Raw genomic sequence first — 19544 nt, 5'->3', positions numbered from 1 at the left:
AGGGGGAATTTGACCCTGTAGATAAGTTATGACTCAGATTATTGTGTTTTTCAAAAAAGACAATCAAAACCTTTAGAATTAGTGATGTAAATATAAGATTAGAATAAGCAAATATAAAAAAAATTGTGAGACCCATTATAAGAGCTTCCTTTTGTTCAATGAGAGAGAAAGACTATAAAAACTAGGTCCTACTGGGAGACTAATTTTTTGATCTTCCCTTCTTATCTAAGAGTCAAAATAATGGTTTTGTAAAAGGCTCTAATAAGTCTCAAATTTGGGCAGGAACAGATACATACATACAAATATACCCACCACAAGTATATATGGACAGTGGTACGGTATGCAGACACCTGATAAGTCTTCCAGTTAATTTCATGTACTAGGGGAGAAAACCTAGCATAACCAGAAACATTTCAAGTATTTTTAGTCATGCTTTAAATTCAAGGACAGGGCTCCTAGGTGGCTCTGTCAGTTAAGCATCTGCCTTCGGCCCACATCATGAACCTGGGGTCCTGGGATGGAGCACTGCATGGGGCTCCCTGCTCAGCAGGGAGTCTGCTTTTTCCTCTCCCTCTGCCTAAAAAAAGCTCAAGGACAAATTTTAAGATATTAATGTAGCTTAGTTCTTTCTCTTATGAGACCACAAAGGAATGCTATCTCTTTGGTAGCAAATTACAAAGACACATGTGGCATATCTTTGCCCAGGGAACCAGTTTGAGTCTTAGGGTCTGAGGCTCAGATGGGTCAATATGTAATCCTGCTAGCAACTGGCCATACTTCCTGAAACTCAGGACCCCAACAATGAAAATAGGTGCATATCATCAGGCTTTACTGTAGTACCAAGCAACCGTGACAAGTTGGTACAACATGACCTACCGCTCCAGGTGTACATAACAAAATCATCAAAAACTAACGTAAAGAACACTTTGTGGGCCACATTCCCAGGGTTGACCAAAGGCCAGTCACAGTTCCCTTGGAGACTGGAAAGGAGTAAGCAACTAGATCAACTGTGCTATCTTTCTTCACAACCCACCTCCTAGCTCTCTTTTTTTTTTCTTTTCTTTTTTAAAGTAGGTTCCACACCCAGCATGGAGCCCAACATGGGGCTTGAACTCATGACATGTGAGATCAAGATCTGAGCTGAGATCGAGTTGGACCCTTAACCAATTGAGCCACCTGGGTGCCTCCTACCCCCATCTCTTGATCAAGGTCTTTTTTAACAAAGAGTCATAGTTATTTGGACTTCTGCAGCTAGTACAGCATTTATATACATAAGGGGCAGTCAGAGCAACATAATACCTAATACTTGCAGAAGCCAATGAAGGGTGCACATAGGCTTCTTTCAATCTGTAAGACCATTTCAAACATCTTTATATTGATATATCAGTGTAATTATGTTTACTCCCTTATTCTAGGACTACTTGAACTTTGTGATAAACATGTACAGAGCCATTTAATATGGTAATGGAACTAAATCTAATTCTTCCTTGGGCCAATCACTCTCCATTGGTATCATATGCTTTGGAGGTTTTAGTTCAGTTTCAGTTTTGACTATCACATGATTTATTTATATAAGGAGGTTGAATTTTGCCAACAATACTAGTATTATACCATATCACAATATGATTATGATACAGTTTGGTTACAAAATAAATCAAGGAAGTATCACAAAAGTGTTTATGAAAACTTCCTAGAAGAATTTTTTTGCCCACATACTAGATATTATTACAGACAAGTGTTATTACCAGTGAGGATGACTCTTGTCTTTTCTGGATTCCATGTTAGTTGAGGGCAAAACCAATCATTTGGCTCAAATTACACTATTAAACAGTCATAGATTCCCATTGACTGTGGTATAGGAAGGCCATCTCCCTTCCATGAGGAATATATGGGTATCATTCAATATTGTTCCTACTAGCTTGTCTTATTTTGGTCCATCTCTTTGCCCAAGATAAGTTAGAGATCAGCAATGTAAATTACAATTTCACTCAAAAACTTTCCACAAGTTTGGGGATCTTCATGTGTCTCAAAGATGCTCTCCCTGAGCTTCCATAGTGAAAAATGGAAGGCCATTATCCCATGGGTACTTGGGCCTCCGTTTGTAGTAAAATAGTTAACAGACCCTGTTGTGTCAAATATATGCTCTTTGGGCAGCCCTGGTAGCTCAGGGGTTTAGCGCCGCCGTCAGCCCGGGGTGTGATCCTAGAGACCCAGGATCAAGTCCCATGTTGGGCTCCCTGCATGGAGCCTGCTTCTCCCTCTGCCTGTGTCTCTGCCTCTCTCTCTCTCTCTCTCTCTCTCTCTGTGTGTGTGTGCCTCTCATGAATAAATAAATAAAATCTTAAAAAAACACAAATATATGCTCTTTCCCAATGCTGAGTGCTAACACTCTCTAGCATTATGCATTGGGTCTGTGTGCCCATATTATCAAGGCTTTATCATCTTTCCAAATGGATTCCCATTTTCCCCCCTCCTGCCAGATGATTCCTTCCAATGTGTCTATTTCAAAGAGTAAATTCTTTCCTTCTGAAAGTCACTCCTCCTTAAAAGTTAATTCAGCTTCTTCCTTTATACCTAGGTCAGATTCCATTTTACCTAGAGCCCTCTTTTATTTCACTAGCTAATGTTCAATCCAACACATGCCTTGTTGCCACTGAATATTAACTGCTTAAGTACAGTTAGGATATATGGCCTATACCCCCAAATTCTGGGTGTCTCATGCCAGAGTCAAGTGTATAGTGGTCACTGCCAAATTCACTAGTTTGAGCACACCATAACGTCTTCCATAATTTTCCTTGTCTCAGGTTAGGGTTGTTCCCAGTGTGGACACAAATCTACCATGAAATGCCTAATATGTCATTTTCATTCACAACCCTTTGACATTTTTCATTTGTTTAAAAGCTTCCCATGCACCGGAATAGGGATGATATGTGTTCTCACACATCATTCTATGACATACAGGCCTGTGGCCACTATGTGATGCCCATTATATTTGGGCATCGTGGTCATCAAAATTCATGGCTACACATTTGTCAGTTTGCCTGACATTCTATCCTATGCATTATAGTAGTTCAGAGGGAAGACATGTCTGAATATTCTAATGAATTCCTAATATTCTAATGAAGGTAAGTTTCCATAACTCAGTTTCATTACTATTTCTACCTGTAAAATGAGAATAATGCAGTTAAGTATTTAGTGATAGTTATATATAAACATCAAGCTCTACCTTTTGATAATAGGAAGTCAGGAAAATTGAGTAACATGTAAATGACATTGTAATACCCTCAAATATTAATAAGGAAAAGGGATTACCAGTCATATATTTAATACTTTAGTCACTGAAGGATACACAGATATAGCCCAGTAAGTAGTGAAAGAAGCCCTTTCCAAAGCCTTCTCTAAAAGGTGAGAAGTTTTCATGCTAATTTTCCTTTTTTAAAGATTTTATCTATTTATTTATTTGGGAGAGAAAGAGAGCAAGCACATGAGCAGAGGGGAGGGATGGGGGAAAGAGAACGAGAATCTTATGCAGACTCTGTGCTGAGCATGGAGGCCAACTCAGGGCTCGATCCCATGACTCTGTAATCATGACCTGAGCAGAAATCAAGAGTTGGATGCTTAACTGAGAGCTACCCAGGCACCCTGTGATGCTATTCTTGACCATTTTTACACAAGCTAATGTTCATAAAATATATTATAAACTATGAAAATTACTTGAATGATGAGACCAGAATTATATATTCAATGGAGTTTATGTGACACCAGCCAGTTCTTTATAAACTGTATTACTTTCTGATGGGGTTTAATGCCATGTTAACAGATTTATTATAGTACCTGGAATACAGAAATACATACTGAATCACGAACATATGCAAACCAAGCACTCTTGTTATTGTATCCATAACCTTTAAGTCATACTGGATACCAATTTTTCTCCAACATCAGAGATAAAAAACAGTGCAATATATAAATGTCAAATATTAACATACTGTGAAACTACTGAATGGCTTGGCATAAGAATTTTAAACATCCTTTTGACTACAGTTAGTAACAGGCTGAACCTGCCACCAATGGGATAAGTGATTTCTCTGAGAGGAACAGAAGTCAATTAACTTTAAACATTGAGATAATCATCACTCATTACAATATACTTGTGTCTAATCTTCATGAAGGTTTTATAATAAGATTTCAATTTCTAGTCTGTTCCTAAATTCAATTAACTTCAATAGAGAAATCTTCACTGCTCCCCCACTCCCAAATAAATTGGGTTCATCTTTGCTTATTGGAAAAAAGAGTACATAAGTGGCCAGAATTTCATTGCCTTGGGAGGAACTTCTCAGTACATATAAAAATGTATTCCTGCCCTTACTATATGATAAGCTAGAAGCATTAAATCCCTATTGAGCATTCTGGAGAAATAGCACACCACTCTGCTGTTATGTTGAGAATATTTGAGAAGGAGAGGAGCTAAGAAATGATGGTGGCTTGGCCCAGGATGGAAGCAATGGAAGTGGTGAGAAGTAACTGGATTCTGGATATTTAATAAAGGTAGAACCAACAGGATTTGCTGATGGAGGTAATGTTGGGAAGTGAGAGGTAAAAGAGGAACAAAGAATAACTCCAAGATTTCTGGCCTGGTGTCAAGAGAAGTAATTATGCAAAGGGAAACAATAATAGCATGTTTGTGTGCTCACAATAGCAGAAGACAAGGCAGAGGACATAGGACACAGACACAGATGCACATATGGGTAGCTGTGGCAGAAGCATGGAGAAGTACTCTTTTGATCATTTCAATTTCCTCAGTGGAATACGATCCAAACCATGAGCAGAGAGTGAACCATGAGCAGAGGTGTTGGAGGTTTAAGGAGAAAGGAACATGTATGATTAGTTACCTGCAAAAGCAGCGGGGGAGGGGGGAACTAAGAAAACAGAGTACAATTGTTGGCAGTATTGAGAGCTCACCCTGAGTCTGTGGTCATAAATTTAAAGGAAGATCAGTCTGTACTGATGTCAGTGTTTTCCTGCTACTTCAAAGTGCAGGCACTGAGTAGGGAGGAAGCAGGATATAACCAGGGTTGGATTGTGACAGCAAGTATAACAGAGAGAGAAGGGCCAAAGGAACTGAAGATGTATGTATCATATATGGTAATGACCATGGGAATGGCCATGGAAGTGAAGGTGGGGAAGGAGAAAAGTGAGGCTATCAGGGGGATGAGGGGCAGTTTAAAAGTGGTAGGATCAATGGCCACAACCACAGGTAATTCCCTGGTTCAATGATGCTTCTCTATTTCTGCTCTATTAATTCTATATTTTGTAACTATTTATACATCAGTTGTTAAAATATGGTAGAAATGATGAATATGTGACTGGAGTCTAGCACTCTATCATTCATAATCAGATCTTTAAACTTGCCATCCCATGATATTCAGTGTAGTCTCTCTACCCAGCCCTGATCCCACGTAAAAATACACACATACACAGATGCACACATACGTGTAAAATAGCAGTGGTTACTTTTTGGTGGTGACTACAGATTTTTTGTTATATGGGGTTTGAGTGAAGGTTTTTTTCCCTTGTACTTCCTGATTTCTAAATTTTCTATATTAGCATGAAATGTTTTGGTAACTAAACAAAAATTAAAAAAACATATGTATTTACACCCAGATATAATTAAATGCTGGCTATGCTCCCTAATGAGGTGTCAGAAGACTTAAGCAAGATTAAGGCCATAGACAAATTACAGAAAATAAAACTTCTTAGAGGATGGAAGCTGATATGTTTTTAAAACTACCAGTTTTCATAAAACATATGCATGGATCACTGTCTAACAAGTGAAATATATTACAACACATGACTCTGAAACTACAATTACAGGAGTATTTTGGGGGCTCTTGGTTGGCTCAGTCCAATGGAGCATGTGACTTTTGATCTTGGGGTTGTGAGTTTGAGCCTCAGGTTAGGTGTAGAGATTACTTAAAAATAAAATCTTTAGGGGCGCCTGTGTGGCTCCATTCGTTAAGAATCTGCCTTTGGTTCAGGTCGTGATCTCAGGGTCCTGGGACTGAGCGCTATCTTAAAATTTTTTTTTAATAAAACCTTTTAAAAAAGTATTTTTAGATTGGAATAAAGGACCATTACAAACCTGTTTCCTGCTTTGAGCTCTTGCATTCCGTAATCTTCGAGCAGAATAAAATATAAAATAGCCCACAGTTGCTGCCGTAATAATGAAAAAGGACACAGAAACGAAGAAAATTGAATAGTGATTCACCCAAGGGCCATGCTTTTTCCCTACTTCGATGACCATTGTTACTTGTATGCCTCTTTGAATAGACTGCAGAATTTTTGTGCCTTTCAGATTGCCAATCATGATTGCAACAATGTCTCCTGCACCTGTTAAAGAAAATAAATTCAGTTTTAGTTTTGGTAAAGCATTCTGTGTATAAAAATACAAATGCTAAAGTGATTTTAAAGTATTCCCAGTGAGACAATGGAAGGATATTCATGTATTCAATTAACGTTTATTGGGGACCTACTATGCATATATGTTACAGAGGATATAAACATGCTGAGACTTCGGTTACTGATCTTAAGAACATAGTTTAGTAAGGAAGCTAAGACATATAAAAAATACCTCCTCCCCTCTCTTCAGGTTAACCACCTATGATTCAACAGTATTAAGTTTGGGGCCAAATTTGTCTCTTACATGAAGGCTTTCTTAAAGATAGTCCCCAGATGGTAGAGGTTAGGGCTTACATCCTAGGGAATCTGAGATTTGGGAAGGACTGAAATACATAACTACATATTTTCCTAATTTATAAGGTGATAGACTACTTCATGAGCTCACTACTAAAATGTACAAGAATTTACATATCAGTAATCTAAGATAATGTTTATAAGCCCAAATACACTATATATATACATATATATGTATATATATATATATATATCTCCATGTACCATTTTTTCCATATCCTCTAAAACAATATAAAATTTATTCAAGGTACTCTAAGGTCTTGCACGGCACGGACCTTATCAGGTTAGCAATGAATAAAACATGTAAAATTAATACTAATATGGGCAGCCCCGGTGGCTCAGCAGTTTAGCGCCGCCTTCAGGGCGTGATCCTGGAATTCTGGGATTGAGTCCCATGTCAGGCTCCCTGCATAGAGCCTGCTTCTCCCTCTGCCTGGGTCTCTGTCTCTCTCTGTGTCTCTTGTGAATAAATAAATCTTTAAAAAAAGTAGTAATGTGTGGTTCTATTCAACACCAACTAAGGTCAAGCCTGAAATTAGACTAAGTTTATTACTTAGTCTAATAGTCTAAATCTTAGTCTAGAAGTTTAATCTTTTTAATTCCTCTCTGTCTACCCCAAACTATATAAATCCTGTGAAAAAAAAGTAAAGGACAAACATTGTCTTTCCCATTGTTGTGAGAATGTCAGATTACTCATGCCATTCCAACTCTTATCAAGGTGTATATTCCTTCTAGTTTATATGACCTGAGACCAATAATCTTAAGCAAAAGAATAGAGTTCTTTGAATGTTAAGAGATTACCAGCCAGAGAAACCTCCTACTGATACTAGGTTAAGGTACTAATAATCTTGGTTAATGATCAAACTCTGATCTGAAATAAACACAACCCTACACCCACCCACACATGAGCGAACAAGACTCTAAAAGGCTTAATCTCTTTAACTAGACTTAACTACGTAATTTTCCCAATTTATAACGTAATAGACTTTAGAATTTAAATACAAAAGTACATTATTAAAATAGTATTCACACTTTCGATGGTCAAATTACGAGTACAAACCTTAAATGACAAGGTACATAGCAGAATTACTACCCGAGTAATCCCTTAAAAGTTTATGGTCCCCAGTGGCCAAAGTCTTCAAAAGATCAAGATGATATTGCTTGAAGTTACTAATTCAAAAAATATATTCATAGAGTATTGTTACAGATCCATAAAGTTCTAAAGAGACTAGCTTTTAAATATATGATAGCCATTTAGCCAAAACCTTTTACAACTTTACTAATTTGCCAATACTTAGTTTGGTAGGCACTAACGACTTACTCTCTTCTCATTTACATGAAGAAAATCTCTAAAGCAATGGGAAGTGGAAGAGTCTGAAATGCTTTTTGTTGTATCTTTTTCCTCTATCAGTATTTGACCCAAATATACCTTATGGATCTAGAGAATCGGCCATTTTGCAAGAGAGCAGCTCATTTTTCTATTTATTTGGGAGCTTTTACATTTCTAGCTTTGGCACTAAAAGCACAGTTATTATTTCAATTTTCTTTTGTCAGTATTTGTCTTTTCCTTACAAGCCATCTGTTGGGAAAATTTGGGGTTATATATATACATATTTTTTAAAGATGTATTTATTTATTTATTCAGAGAGAGTGAGAGAGAGGCAGAGACACAGGCAGAGGGAGAAGCAGGCTCCACGCAGGAAGCCTGACGTGGGACTCTATCCCCGATCTCCAGGATCACACCCCTGGCTGCAGGCGGCGCTAAACCGCTGAGTCACCAGGGCTGCCCAAAATTTGGGGTTATAGAGATTTATTATATAAACTCAGCATTCATTTCTGATATTGTAACCTGTATAATCTTTGAAAGTAGAGATAATTCTAAAAAGTTTTAGAACATAATTTTAAAGATTTCTTTTTATTTTTTATTCTATTTTTTAAAAAGATTTTATTTATTTATTCATGAGAGACACAGAGAGAGAGGCAGAGAAAGAAGCAGGCTCCATGCAGGGAGCCCAATACGGGACTTGACCCGGGACTCCAGGATCACACCCTGAGCCAAAGGCAGACGCTCAACCGTTGACCCACCCAGGCGTTCCCTAAAGATTTCTTTTTAAATCATATATGTGTCCTAAACTTTTTGACTAATAGAAATAAGTTTTCATTCTTTTAGAAGATATGATGTGGGTGGCAGGGGTGGATGCTCAGGAAAATATGGACCATTGTGGTCAGATGGAGATTAAAAAACAAGAGCAGTCAAGAAATGTACTTTGTCTACACATAGGGAACAATGCTATGCTTCAATTGCCTGAAATTCATATTCATACATGCTATATGTAGTCTAAATATCTACTGAATTAGTTTTCTAATCATATACAAGACCTATTTCTAAACATTCTTATACATATCCCCACATCTTTGCAATGATTTAAAAACTGCTCCCTCCTTCCATTTCCCAATCATAGCCTCTGGTCTTCTGGTGTGAATACCCAGAATCCTGTCTGAAAACTCACTGCTAATCTAATCAGCCATGTAGATGTGATTTTCTTGGTGTCTCCCATTATCAGATTCTTCCTTCTATTCCTGCTGCCTGTTTAATATAGGTTATCATAATTTCCTTGCCTGAACTACTTCAGTAATCTCCTAACTTGTCACTCTACATCCCTGTCCTTTAAAGTTTCACCAGAGTTTACCTTCCTGGTTGACTTGTGCCATCACTTGGTTGCATCATGCCTCTTTCTGGCTCTAAAGTCTTTAGTGACTCGTTGGCCTAGCATTTAAAGCCTTTTATGATCTGGTCCCAACTGACCTTTCCAGTTTGATATATCTCCACTACAACTCCATCTCATGAACAGGATCAATGGCCACAACCACAGGTAATTCCCTGGTTCAATGATGCTTCCAGGCAGGTGGGATTGGCTATTCCCATTCACCTTTTATAATTCTCCTTTTGTTTATTCTGTTCCCTCAGACTAAAATCTCTTACATCTGTTGACATTCCCCTCCTCCTTCTCTGCCTGTGCATTACTCAAATCCCCCAATGCTCCCTGCCTCTTATGTTATTTTCCCAAGTTTTAAGTGAGAATGTAAATGTTCCCTCTTTGTTCCCTTGTCACTTGATTTTTAAATTTTATCTAGTACTTCATTTTGCTTTGAATTTCAATTGGTGTGTTATAGTCCCTTTCTAAAATAAGAACATTTTAAGGACAAAGACTGTCTGTTAATCAACTACAGTAGTGCTTTCCTTTAACTGGTATTATCAGAGAGTTAGGTATCCTCTAATAAATAAAATCCCCAGTAACTCAAAGTTCTACACAAATAATTTTAACAATTTTGGATGGACATTTTAAAAAGTAATCTATACTATCTTATTTCCCTAACTAGGATACACTAACTATAATCTATTATTGACAGTGGATCATCTTTGTGAGCCATTATTTTATATGGTACTGGTAAGGTTATTTATCCCCAAACTATTATGATTTTTCACCAAAGTCATAGATTTTTGGAGCTAGAATGGACTTTATAGATCATCCAGTCTGACTCATTTTTGAGTTCTCACTTTGGGTCACTTTTGGGGGGTGGAGGGGGTTCTCCCTTGTTGCCTCTAGCATTGTCTCTCCCCTTTCTAATTTTATACTTTCAATCTGCTTTCAACTCTAAAAAGTCAATGAAGCTTTGGTCTAAAGAAAAAGTAAAACTGGCTTCCAAAGAAAGCTTGAGGGCTTCAGTTGCCAGTACTGTCTGATATTTATATTGGTTGCTCAGTGACATTTTTGTTTGCTTCCTCAATCCAGGCCATGCTCTGGATAATTGAGGTTGCCAGATAAGATTTATCTATAAACTAGCCCCTGTACTTAATGCTTTACATGCATTAACATATTTAATCCTCATATCAACCCTATAAGGTAGGCATTGCTATTATCTCATTAAAGATAAGACTGACTAGCTTGCCTAGGATAACACAAGCTAATAAGGACAGAACTGGTATCTGAACCCAGGCAGTTTGGCTCCAGTGTCTCTGCTCTTTGCCACCATTCTATATCAACTCTATCTTTAGTGAAACCTAAAGCTATTATTTTACTGTAAATGTGAAAATTACTGAAAACATGAATGTAATTAATACATTCAGGATGGGGGGGTGGTTGTAGTAAATACTTAACAAGGAGGAAGCCTTGATTTGTAGTGTGTGCCAATTGCCATGGTGTAAATAATTCTCCTATGGCCATATGAATGCACAGTTTGGAAAACACAGGTATAATTATCTTCTTTTAAAAAAGATTCATTTATTTTATTTGAGAGGGAGAAAGACAGGGAGGAGGAGGGGCAGAGGGAGAAGGGAAGCATACCCCTTGTTGAGCGCAGAGCCTGAGAGGGGCTCAGATCTCATAACTCTGAGATCATGATCTGAGCTGAAAACCAAGAGTTGGATGCTAAAACCAACCGAGCTACCCCAGACACCTCTGGGTACAATTATCTTGATAGCATTCACTCAATTCAATAAGGAATCCTTGAACTTGCTACTTAAAAATCATTAACAATACCATATAGCTCAAGTTTTTTGCATTTTTACTCTGTTACCTAAAATATTTTGGGAAAAAGGGATAGATTAGGAATAGGTAACAATTAAGCAGAAGACATACACACTCTCTAATTTCACATGTTGAACAGTAAATAATGGTTTCTGCCTGTGACTATTTTGGGAACAAAGGTAATAAAATAGACTGTAGCAACTCTTACTACTCTTAGAGAATATCACTCAATTAAAATGTTAATATATGGGGATCCCTCGGTGGCTCGGCGGTTTGGTGCCTGCCTTTGGCCCAGGGCGCGATCCTGGAGTCCCGGGATCGAGTCCCACGTCGGGCTCCTGGCATGGAGCCTGCTTCTCTCTCCTCCTTTGTCTCTGCCTCTCTCTCTCTCTCTCTCTCTCTCTCTCTCTCTCAAAAGTATGTCGATCCTTGGCACTACTGGTGAAAGACACTTTCCAGTTATTATTCAAAATACAAAAAATTGGGCAGCTCAGGTGGCTCAGTGGTTTAGCGCCACCTTTGGCCCAGGGTGTGACCCTGGAGACCAGGGATCAAGTCCCACATCCAGCTCCCTGCGAGGAGCCTGCTTCTCCCTCTGCCTGTGCCTCTGCCTCTCTGTCTCTCATGAATAAATAAAATCATGTTTATATATATATATATGTATATATATATATATTCTGCTGGTGGCCAACCCCTTTAATTTCCTTCAAAAAGCTAATGATATGGTTTTTGCCTAATCTTATTTATTTGTGAAGACAGACAAATTCATTGAACAAATATTTACTGTGTATAAACTATGTAGTAAGCTCTGTGCTTCTGGACCTTCCTCCTTCCACATTTAAGTATTAATGTGTCAAAACATAAAATAAATTCTAAAGTATTTTACAATATATAAAATATTCTAAGTATAAGGATGGCATACTTACAGAAGCATGGCATTCAAACACAAAATACAAGGGGGTGTGGAATGCTGTTCTAGTATCTCTTTCAATTAGTATCCTACTTTTAATATTAGAAAAGAATATTTGCAATGAGTGACTTACAAGTAATTAGTAAGGACTACTGAAGGCCTAAGTAGCTCTTCAAAAACCTTCTCACATTCAATACTGCCCAACATCTTGATAATATAGTGAGGTCAGGACTTCTGAATTCACTCATATGTGGAATGAATAAGATCTAGGTGTGAAAATTCCAATATGATTCTCCAACAAACATCCTCCATCAGAAAATCTGGAACCAATTCAAGTGGACTTCTGAATATTCATTTTGTTCACAGTAGCTCTCAAAGGCTCAGTTTTCCCCACTGTAGCAACTAGGGCAGGTCAATGTATTTCAGCTTTGGGCAACTAGGGAAGGTCAATGTATTTAAAAGAGCAATACTGTTCCATTGATCTATATGTCTGTTTTTGTGCCAGTACCACACTGTCTTGATGACCACAGCTTTGTAGTACAACCTGAAATCTGGCATTGTGATGCCCCCAGATATGGTTTTCTTTTTTTAAAATTCCCCTGGCTGTTCGGGATCTTTTCTGATTCCACACAAATCTTAAAATAATTTGTTCTAAGTCTCTGAAGAAAGTCCATGGTATTTTGATAGGGATTGCATTATACGTGTAAATTGCCCTGGGTAACATTGACATTTTCACAATATTAATTCTGCCAATCCATGAGCATGGAATATTTTTCCATCTCTTTGTGTCTTCCTCAATTTCTTTCAGAAGTGTTCTATAGTTTGTAGGGTATATTTTGAGAACCATTTGAATGGTAAATGGTTCTCCACCCTTTTATTTTCAGGTTGTAGGTGTCCTTCTGTCTAAAATGAGTCTCTTGTAGACAGCAAATAGATGGGTCCTGCTTTTTTATCCAGTCTGAAACCCTGCGCCTTTTGATGGGGTCATTCAGCCCATTCACATTCAGAGTTACTATTGACAGATATGAGTTTAGTGTCATCATGTCACTAATAGTGTCATATTTAGTCCTTGTTTTTGTGGATTGTTCCACTGAACTTCTTCTTCAAGGGGAATTTTAAGAGTCCCCCTTAAAATTTCTTGCAGAGCTGGTTTGGAGGTCACATATTCTTTCAGTTCCTGCCTGTCTTGGAAGCTCTTTATCTCTCCTTCCATTCTGAATGAGAGCCTTGCTGGATAAAGTATTCTTGGTTGCATGTTCTTCTCATTTAGGACCCTGAATATATCCTGCCAGCCCTTTCTGGCCTGCCAGGTCTCTGTGGAGAGGTCTGCTGTTACCCTAATATTCCTCCCCATGAAAGTCAGGGACTTCTTGTCTCTTGCTGCTTTATGGATCTTCTCTTTATCTTTGGAATTTGCAAGCTTCACTATTAGATGTCGAGGTGTTGAACGGTTTTTATTGATTTTAGGGGGGGATCTCTCTATTTCCTGGATCTGAATGCCTGTTTCCCTTCCCAGATTGGGAAAGTTTTCAGCTAGGATTTGTTCAAATACATATTCTGGCCCTCTGTCCCTTTCGGCGCCCTCGGGAACCCCAATTAAACGTAGGTTTTTCTTCCTTAGACTGTCATTTATTTCCCTTAATCTGTCTTCATGGTCCCTTAATTGTTTGTCTCATTTTTCCTCAGTTTCCCTCTTTGCCATTAACCCAGAAGTGGACCCTGAACTTTATGGTCAACTAATATACGATAAAGGAGGAAAGACGATCCACTGGAAGAAAGACAGTCTCTTCAATAAATGGTGCTGGGAAAATTGGACATCCACATGCAGAAGAATGAAACTGGACCACTCTCTTGCACCATACACAAAGATAAATTCAAAATAGATGAAAGATCTAAATGTGAGATAAGATTCCATCAAAATCCCAGAGGAGAAGGGATCCCTGGGTGGCGCAGCGGTTTGGCGCCTGCCTTTGGCCCAGGGCGCGATCCTGGAGACCCAGGATCGAATCCCACGTCGGGCTCCCGGTGCATGGAGCCTGCTTCTCCCTCTGCCTGTGTCTCTGCCTCTCTCTCTCTCTCTCTCTCTCTCTCTCTCTCTCTCTCTCTGTGATTATCATAAATAAATAAAAATTTAAAAAAAAAATCCCAGAGGAGAACTCAGGCAACACCCTTTTTGAACTTGGCCACAGTAACCGGAGAAGGACAAACAGTGTATGTTCTCATTCATTTGGGATGAATAATATGAATAATAGTGAAAGGGAATATAAGGGAAGGGAGAAGAAATGTGTGAGAAATATCAGAAAGGGAGATAGAACATAAAGACTTCTAACTCTGGGAAATGAACTAGGGGTGGTGGAGGGGGAGGAGGGCGGGGGGTGGGGGTGAATGGGTGACGGGCACTGAGGGGGACACCTGACGGGATGAGCACTGGGTGTTATTCTGTATGTTGGTAAATTGAACACCAATAAAAATTAATTTATAAAAAAAAAGAAAAAAAAAGAGCAATACTAAAGGTCATAAGACCAAGGAGTCCTAAGTGGCATTTTTTAAGCTAAAAAAAAAAAAAAAGTAAACTTTTAAGCCTGACTAGCTCATCTTCCTTCAAGTTCCTGTTTTGTGACTTTCTTGACCCTTTTTTTTAAAGATTTTATTTTATTCATAAGAGACACAGGCAGAGGAAGATGCAGGCTCCATGCAGGGAGTCTGATGTGGGACTCAATCCCGGGACTCTAGGATCACACCCTGGGCTGAAGGCAGGTGCTAAACCACTGAGCCACACAGGGATCCCCATTTCTTGACCCTTTTGATTATTCCCAGCCACAGATAAACTGACTTTAGGTTTCCTAAATTGACTCCTTCATATCAACTCTCTTGATTAAAAAATAAGTCCTATTATTGCACCTCAACAGATATACAAATGATTTCTCAAAGGTATTGGATATACAGGTCTGTGGTTTACTGGGAACCAGACAAATCAGTACTCCACACCTCTTTAAATATGTCACTATGCTCCTAACTAGCCTTTTAGTTATATTCTAGTCTGTTGCAGAATACGAAACAGGCATTGGTACAGGTTAGCTGTTAGGTAAAGCAACGGTTCTTAACGTTCTGTATTGTTAACAAATGACCTTTTGGGGGGAGGGATGGTGACAGCAAAAAAGACTAAAATCACCTTTTATTATCATTCCTTTAAGCCAAAAAAAAATGATGCAGAGGTAGACAACCATAGTACGGCAAATTGCCTTTCTTTCTGCCTTGAATCCACAGATATTTCTGCTATAGGTTTTGAAAAACAATACTACAATACAGAATAGGTCTCAGTTTGATATAGCACCAAAAAAAATTTCTGGCACTTGGGACTCCTCAGAAAACAGCATATTAAAGACACTAGGGAATTGAAAGCAACACTGTTCAAAGGTCACATCTGCATAATTTGTGGATGACAGGTCATATGCACAGGTTAACAATTCTTAGAATTATTATTTAAAAATACCTAGTCCTGTCTAGACTATTCTGACTACCATTAGGGTATGTTTAGCATATTGTTAAGAACCAGAAGGCTAGATCAGCATTTCTCCAAGTTTTTAGTCTCAGGACTCCTTTATACTCTTTAAAGTTATTGAGGAATCCAAAGAACTGCTGGTTACGTACATTATTTCTATTTATAGTTACCATATTAGAAATTAAAACTCAGAAATTTTTTTAACACTGGGAAGTTTTTAAAATATTCTTTAATTCATTTAAAATCACACCTGTGGGACACCTGGGTGGCTCAGACGGTTGAGCTCTGCCTTCACCCACGGGTGTGATCCTTGAGACCCCCAGATCGAGTCCCTACATCGGGCTTCCTGTATGGAGCCTGCTTCTCCCCTGCCTGTGTCCTCTGCCTGTTGTGTGTCTCTTCATGAATAAAAAAAATCTTTAAAAAATAAAATACAGTTGTAAATAGATGTTAATAGACCTTTTTAAAAAGATTTTATTAAGAGAGTACTTGTATGGACGCACGAGGTGAGGAGAAGCATGAGGGAGAGGGAGACGGAGACTTCTTGCTGAGCTGAGCCCCAGGCAAAGCTTGATAGGGTTGGGGGGGCTCTGGAATCATGACTTGATCTACATTAACCCAACTGAGCCCATGCACTCCCATAATAGACAGTTTAATTAATTAAAAATATTTCCCCCAAAAAAGTAATTAAGTTTGCATTGTCCTTTTTGTGCAACCGTATTAAAGTTCAGCACTTAATAGAAGAACCCAGCTGGATCTTCAGATCCACATTTGATCTATTGTATCCATTTTTCTGGTTTCAGTATATAAAGAAATCTGTAGTCATGCAGATTTTGTAATTAAAAATTGTATATAGGGATCCCTGGGTGGCTCAAGGGTTTAGGTGCCTACCTTTGCCATGCAAAGTCCCGGATCAAGTCCCAACATCAGGCTCCCCCATGGAGCCTGCTTCTCCTCTGCCTGTGTCCTCTGCCTCTCTCTCTCTACTGGTCTCTCAGAATAAATAAATAAAATATTTAAAAAAAATAAAATTGTATTTATAGTATTTAATATCATTTTGAAATACTTGTAGATATTCTTTGATACTACACCAAAACTCAACAAGTGGTAGTTTCTTAAACGCTAGGTGCAAAATAGAATTTGAAAGTATATCAATGAACTCTTTGTACTAAATGAAAATGCTTGGATGAATCTATCTTACATACCAAATGGATCCTTTATCCATGCTGGTTTTGTAATATCATGTATTGGCCATTTGAAAAGTACTAGTTCACTTAGTTATGCAGATCTTATAGTGATTCAAGATTATACAATATCAAAAAATCATGGTTATTTAATATCACCACTGATCTCATCGGAAAAGCCTAAGTATTAAGAAATTGTCAAGTTTATGTGGCAGATAAAGTTTTCCAAAACTCTAACTTTTGCTTGAATACTTAGATTTTACCATTAGCAACAAATACTGTCATTTTTTCCCTTGAAATGACAGGCTCACTTCATTCAAGTTTTAGAAAAGTTCTTCCAAATACCCAAGTCTGAATTACGTTTGCCAGTAGTATTTTTATTTTTTTAAAGATTTTATTTATTTATTCATGAGAGAGAGAGAGAGAGAGAGAGAGAGAGAGAGAGAGAGAGAGACGCAGGCTCCATGAAGGAAGCCCAACACAGGACTCGATCTCAGGACTCCCGGATCATGCCCTGGGCCGAAGGCAGGCGCTAAACCACTGAGCAACCCAGGGATCCCCGCCAGTATTATTTTTAAATTAAGAAGGAGCTGTTTAAAGAAAGGTTACCTCAAGGGTGCCTGTGTGACTCAAGTCAGTTAAGTGTCTGCCTTAAGGTTCAGGTTGTGATCCCAGGGTCCTGGGATCAAGTCCGCATCGGGCTTCCTACTCAGTGGGGAGCCTGCTTCCCTCCTTCTGCCTCTCCCCCTACTTGTGTTCTCTCAAATAAATAAATAAAATATTTAAAAAAAGAAAAGCTACTTCAGCTCACAACTCAGTCATGTTAGTGCTTTTCCTTCAGACAACCATACTTTGGGATGCTGCAGAAGTCCTTTGTGCCTACCTCGCATTTCATCACACAGAATATTCAAAAAAAGAGTTGTGCATGATAGGGCAGAGATTTAATAAAATTAATTACACTTACTAATTCATCAAGGACATTCTTAAGTGAAGCTGGATTTTTTTTATTACTATAAATGCATAGAGATATAGTATATGATAGTTTGGTGCCGCTGCTTTAATTTCTGCTAAGGTGCCAGCAGTAGTTTCCCACCATTGCTTTTACATCACCTGTGTAAACAACACAGTGAATATGGCAATTTATTTTATGTCTATGTATTATTATGAGAACAGTTTTCAATTCATGGACCCGTGAGCGAGTCTGAGGGACCAGTGGTCCCAGATTCTGTTTTTTTTTTTAATTTTTATTTCTTTATGATAGTCACAGAGAGAGAAAGAGAGAGAGGCAGAGACATAGGCAGAGGGAGAAGCAGGCTCCATGCACCAGGAGCCTGACGTGGGATTCGATCCCGGGTCTCCAGGATCGCGCCCTGGGCCAAAGGCAGGCGCCAAACCGCTGCGCCACCCAGGGATCCCCCCAGATTCTGTTTTTAAAACCGTTGGGCTAGATTAATGATTCTCAAACTTTAATATTCATGCTGATTACTTGAGAAACTTGTTAAAACACTGAACTCCCTGGCCCCATTTCCTGATTCAGTCTGTCTGAGGCCAGACTTAGAAATCTACAGTTTAATAAGTTCTCTGGGTTCTTTTGCTGCATGTGGTCTGTGGCCCATACTTTCAGAAATATTGGCCGGAATTTTGAATTGCACTTTGATGTTATGCTCAAGGAGTTTCAAGATAGTGGTTCTCTCTGGCTAGATCAATGCTAATCCTTCATTTTGCATAGAAAACTCTGCCAATAGAATTATTTTATCAGTAAGTACTTCATACAGAGAAGTTTGAAAATTAGCCACATCAGAAACAGGCCCATTCCTCTCCTGTTATAATACATGTCCATTGCCTCTCCATTGTTTCTTACCTAAATCTATGTAACAACCTCCTAACTGGTCTTCAAACCACCAGTATTTAATCCTCCAATTCATTCTTCTCACAGCTACCAGATAAATTTTCCTAAAAAGGAAAAACACTCATAGTATTCCTTTGCTAAAGGCCCTTAAGGAGCTCTATTTTACCTACAGAATAAAGTTCAACTTCCTTTTATAAGATCTCCACCCATCTGGGTTAGGTATTCAGCTTTTACACAGTCTAGTGTAGACCTCCCTCAAAGTTATCTGGTTTTTTTGAGTTTTGCTATGAACTTCTTCAGGTTAGGGACTGGGTCTTTCATCACTATATCTACATCTAGTAGAGTGCCTGGCACATACTACATGCCAAATAAATGTTTGATAAATGCCATTTTAAGTATGCTGTACATAGTGATAATCTGAATCTTGATTCAATCTGAAAAGAAATTCATCCTTAAAGATAATTGCGGTGGACAGAGTGTAAGGTGTGCTTCTTCCCTACATTCAAAGATCGCATATCTTGATAGAGCATGTCTGCCTACATCAAGGACATATTATATATAAAGATAAAGTTAAACGCTAATTCTATTCTATATAGAGTTTGGGTTTAATGTGATGCCTACTGCCACTGTGCTGATCCCATTGAAATTATCATACCGCCAGAGCAGCACTAATGGCAATAATCCCTCTCCAACCTGGGGCTTGACTATACCTCAGTTTTCCATTTACATTCAGGAGCTAGGACAGACGCCATTTTAGCTCCAAGCTCAAGGTAAAATCCAGTCATCCTGGCTCATAGGAGACTGGTAATTTAGCCAC

At 38.5% G+C, this 19544-nt stretch overlaps 1 protein-coding gene across 2 annotated transcripts in view; it reads right to left on the bottom strand.

Annotated features, from left to right (window-relative positions):
* The window catches only part of RNF128 (ring finger protein 128), a 110332-nt gene that overhangs the window by 29630 nt on the left and 61158 nt on the right, over positions 1-19544 (bottom strand). For both annotated transcript variants that reach the window (XM_055339007.1, XM_055339006.1), the window contains exon 2: positions 6143-6390. In XM_055339007.1, coding sequence (XP_055194982.1) covers positions 6143-6390 — 248 coding nt within the window. The remainder of the gene's footprint in view (positions 1-6142; positions 6391-19544) is intronic.

Source organism: Nyctereutes procyonoides, unplaced genomic scaffold (genome assembly GCF_905146905.1).
Source record: "Nyctereutes procyonoides isolate TBG_1078 unplaced genomic scaffold, NYPRO_anot_genome, whole genome shotgun sequence".
Lineage (NCBI taxonomy): Eukaryota > Metazoa > Chordata > Mammalia > Carnivora > Canidae > Nyctereutes > Nyctereutes procyonoides.
Note: the sequence above shows the minus strand (reverse complement) of the source record. Positions and strands in the feature narration are given on the sequence as shown.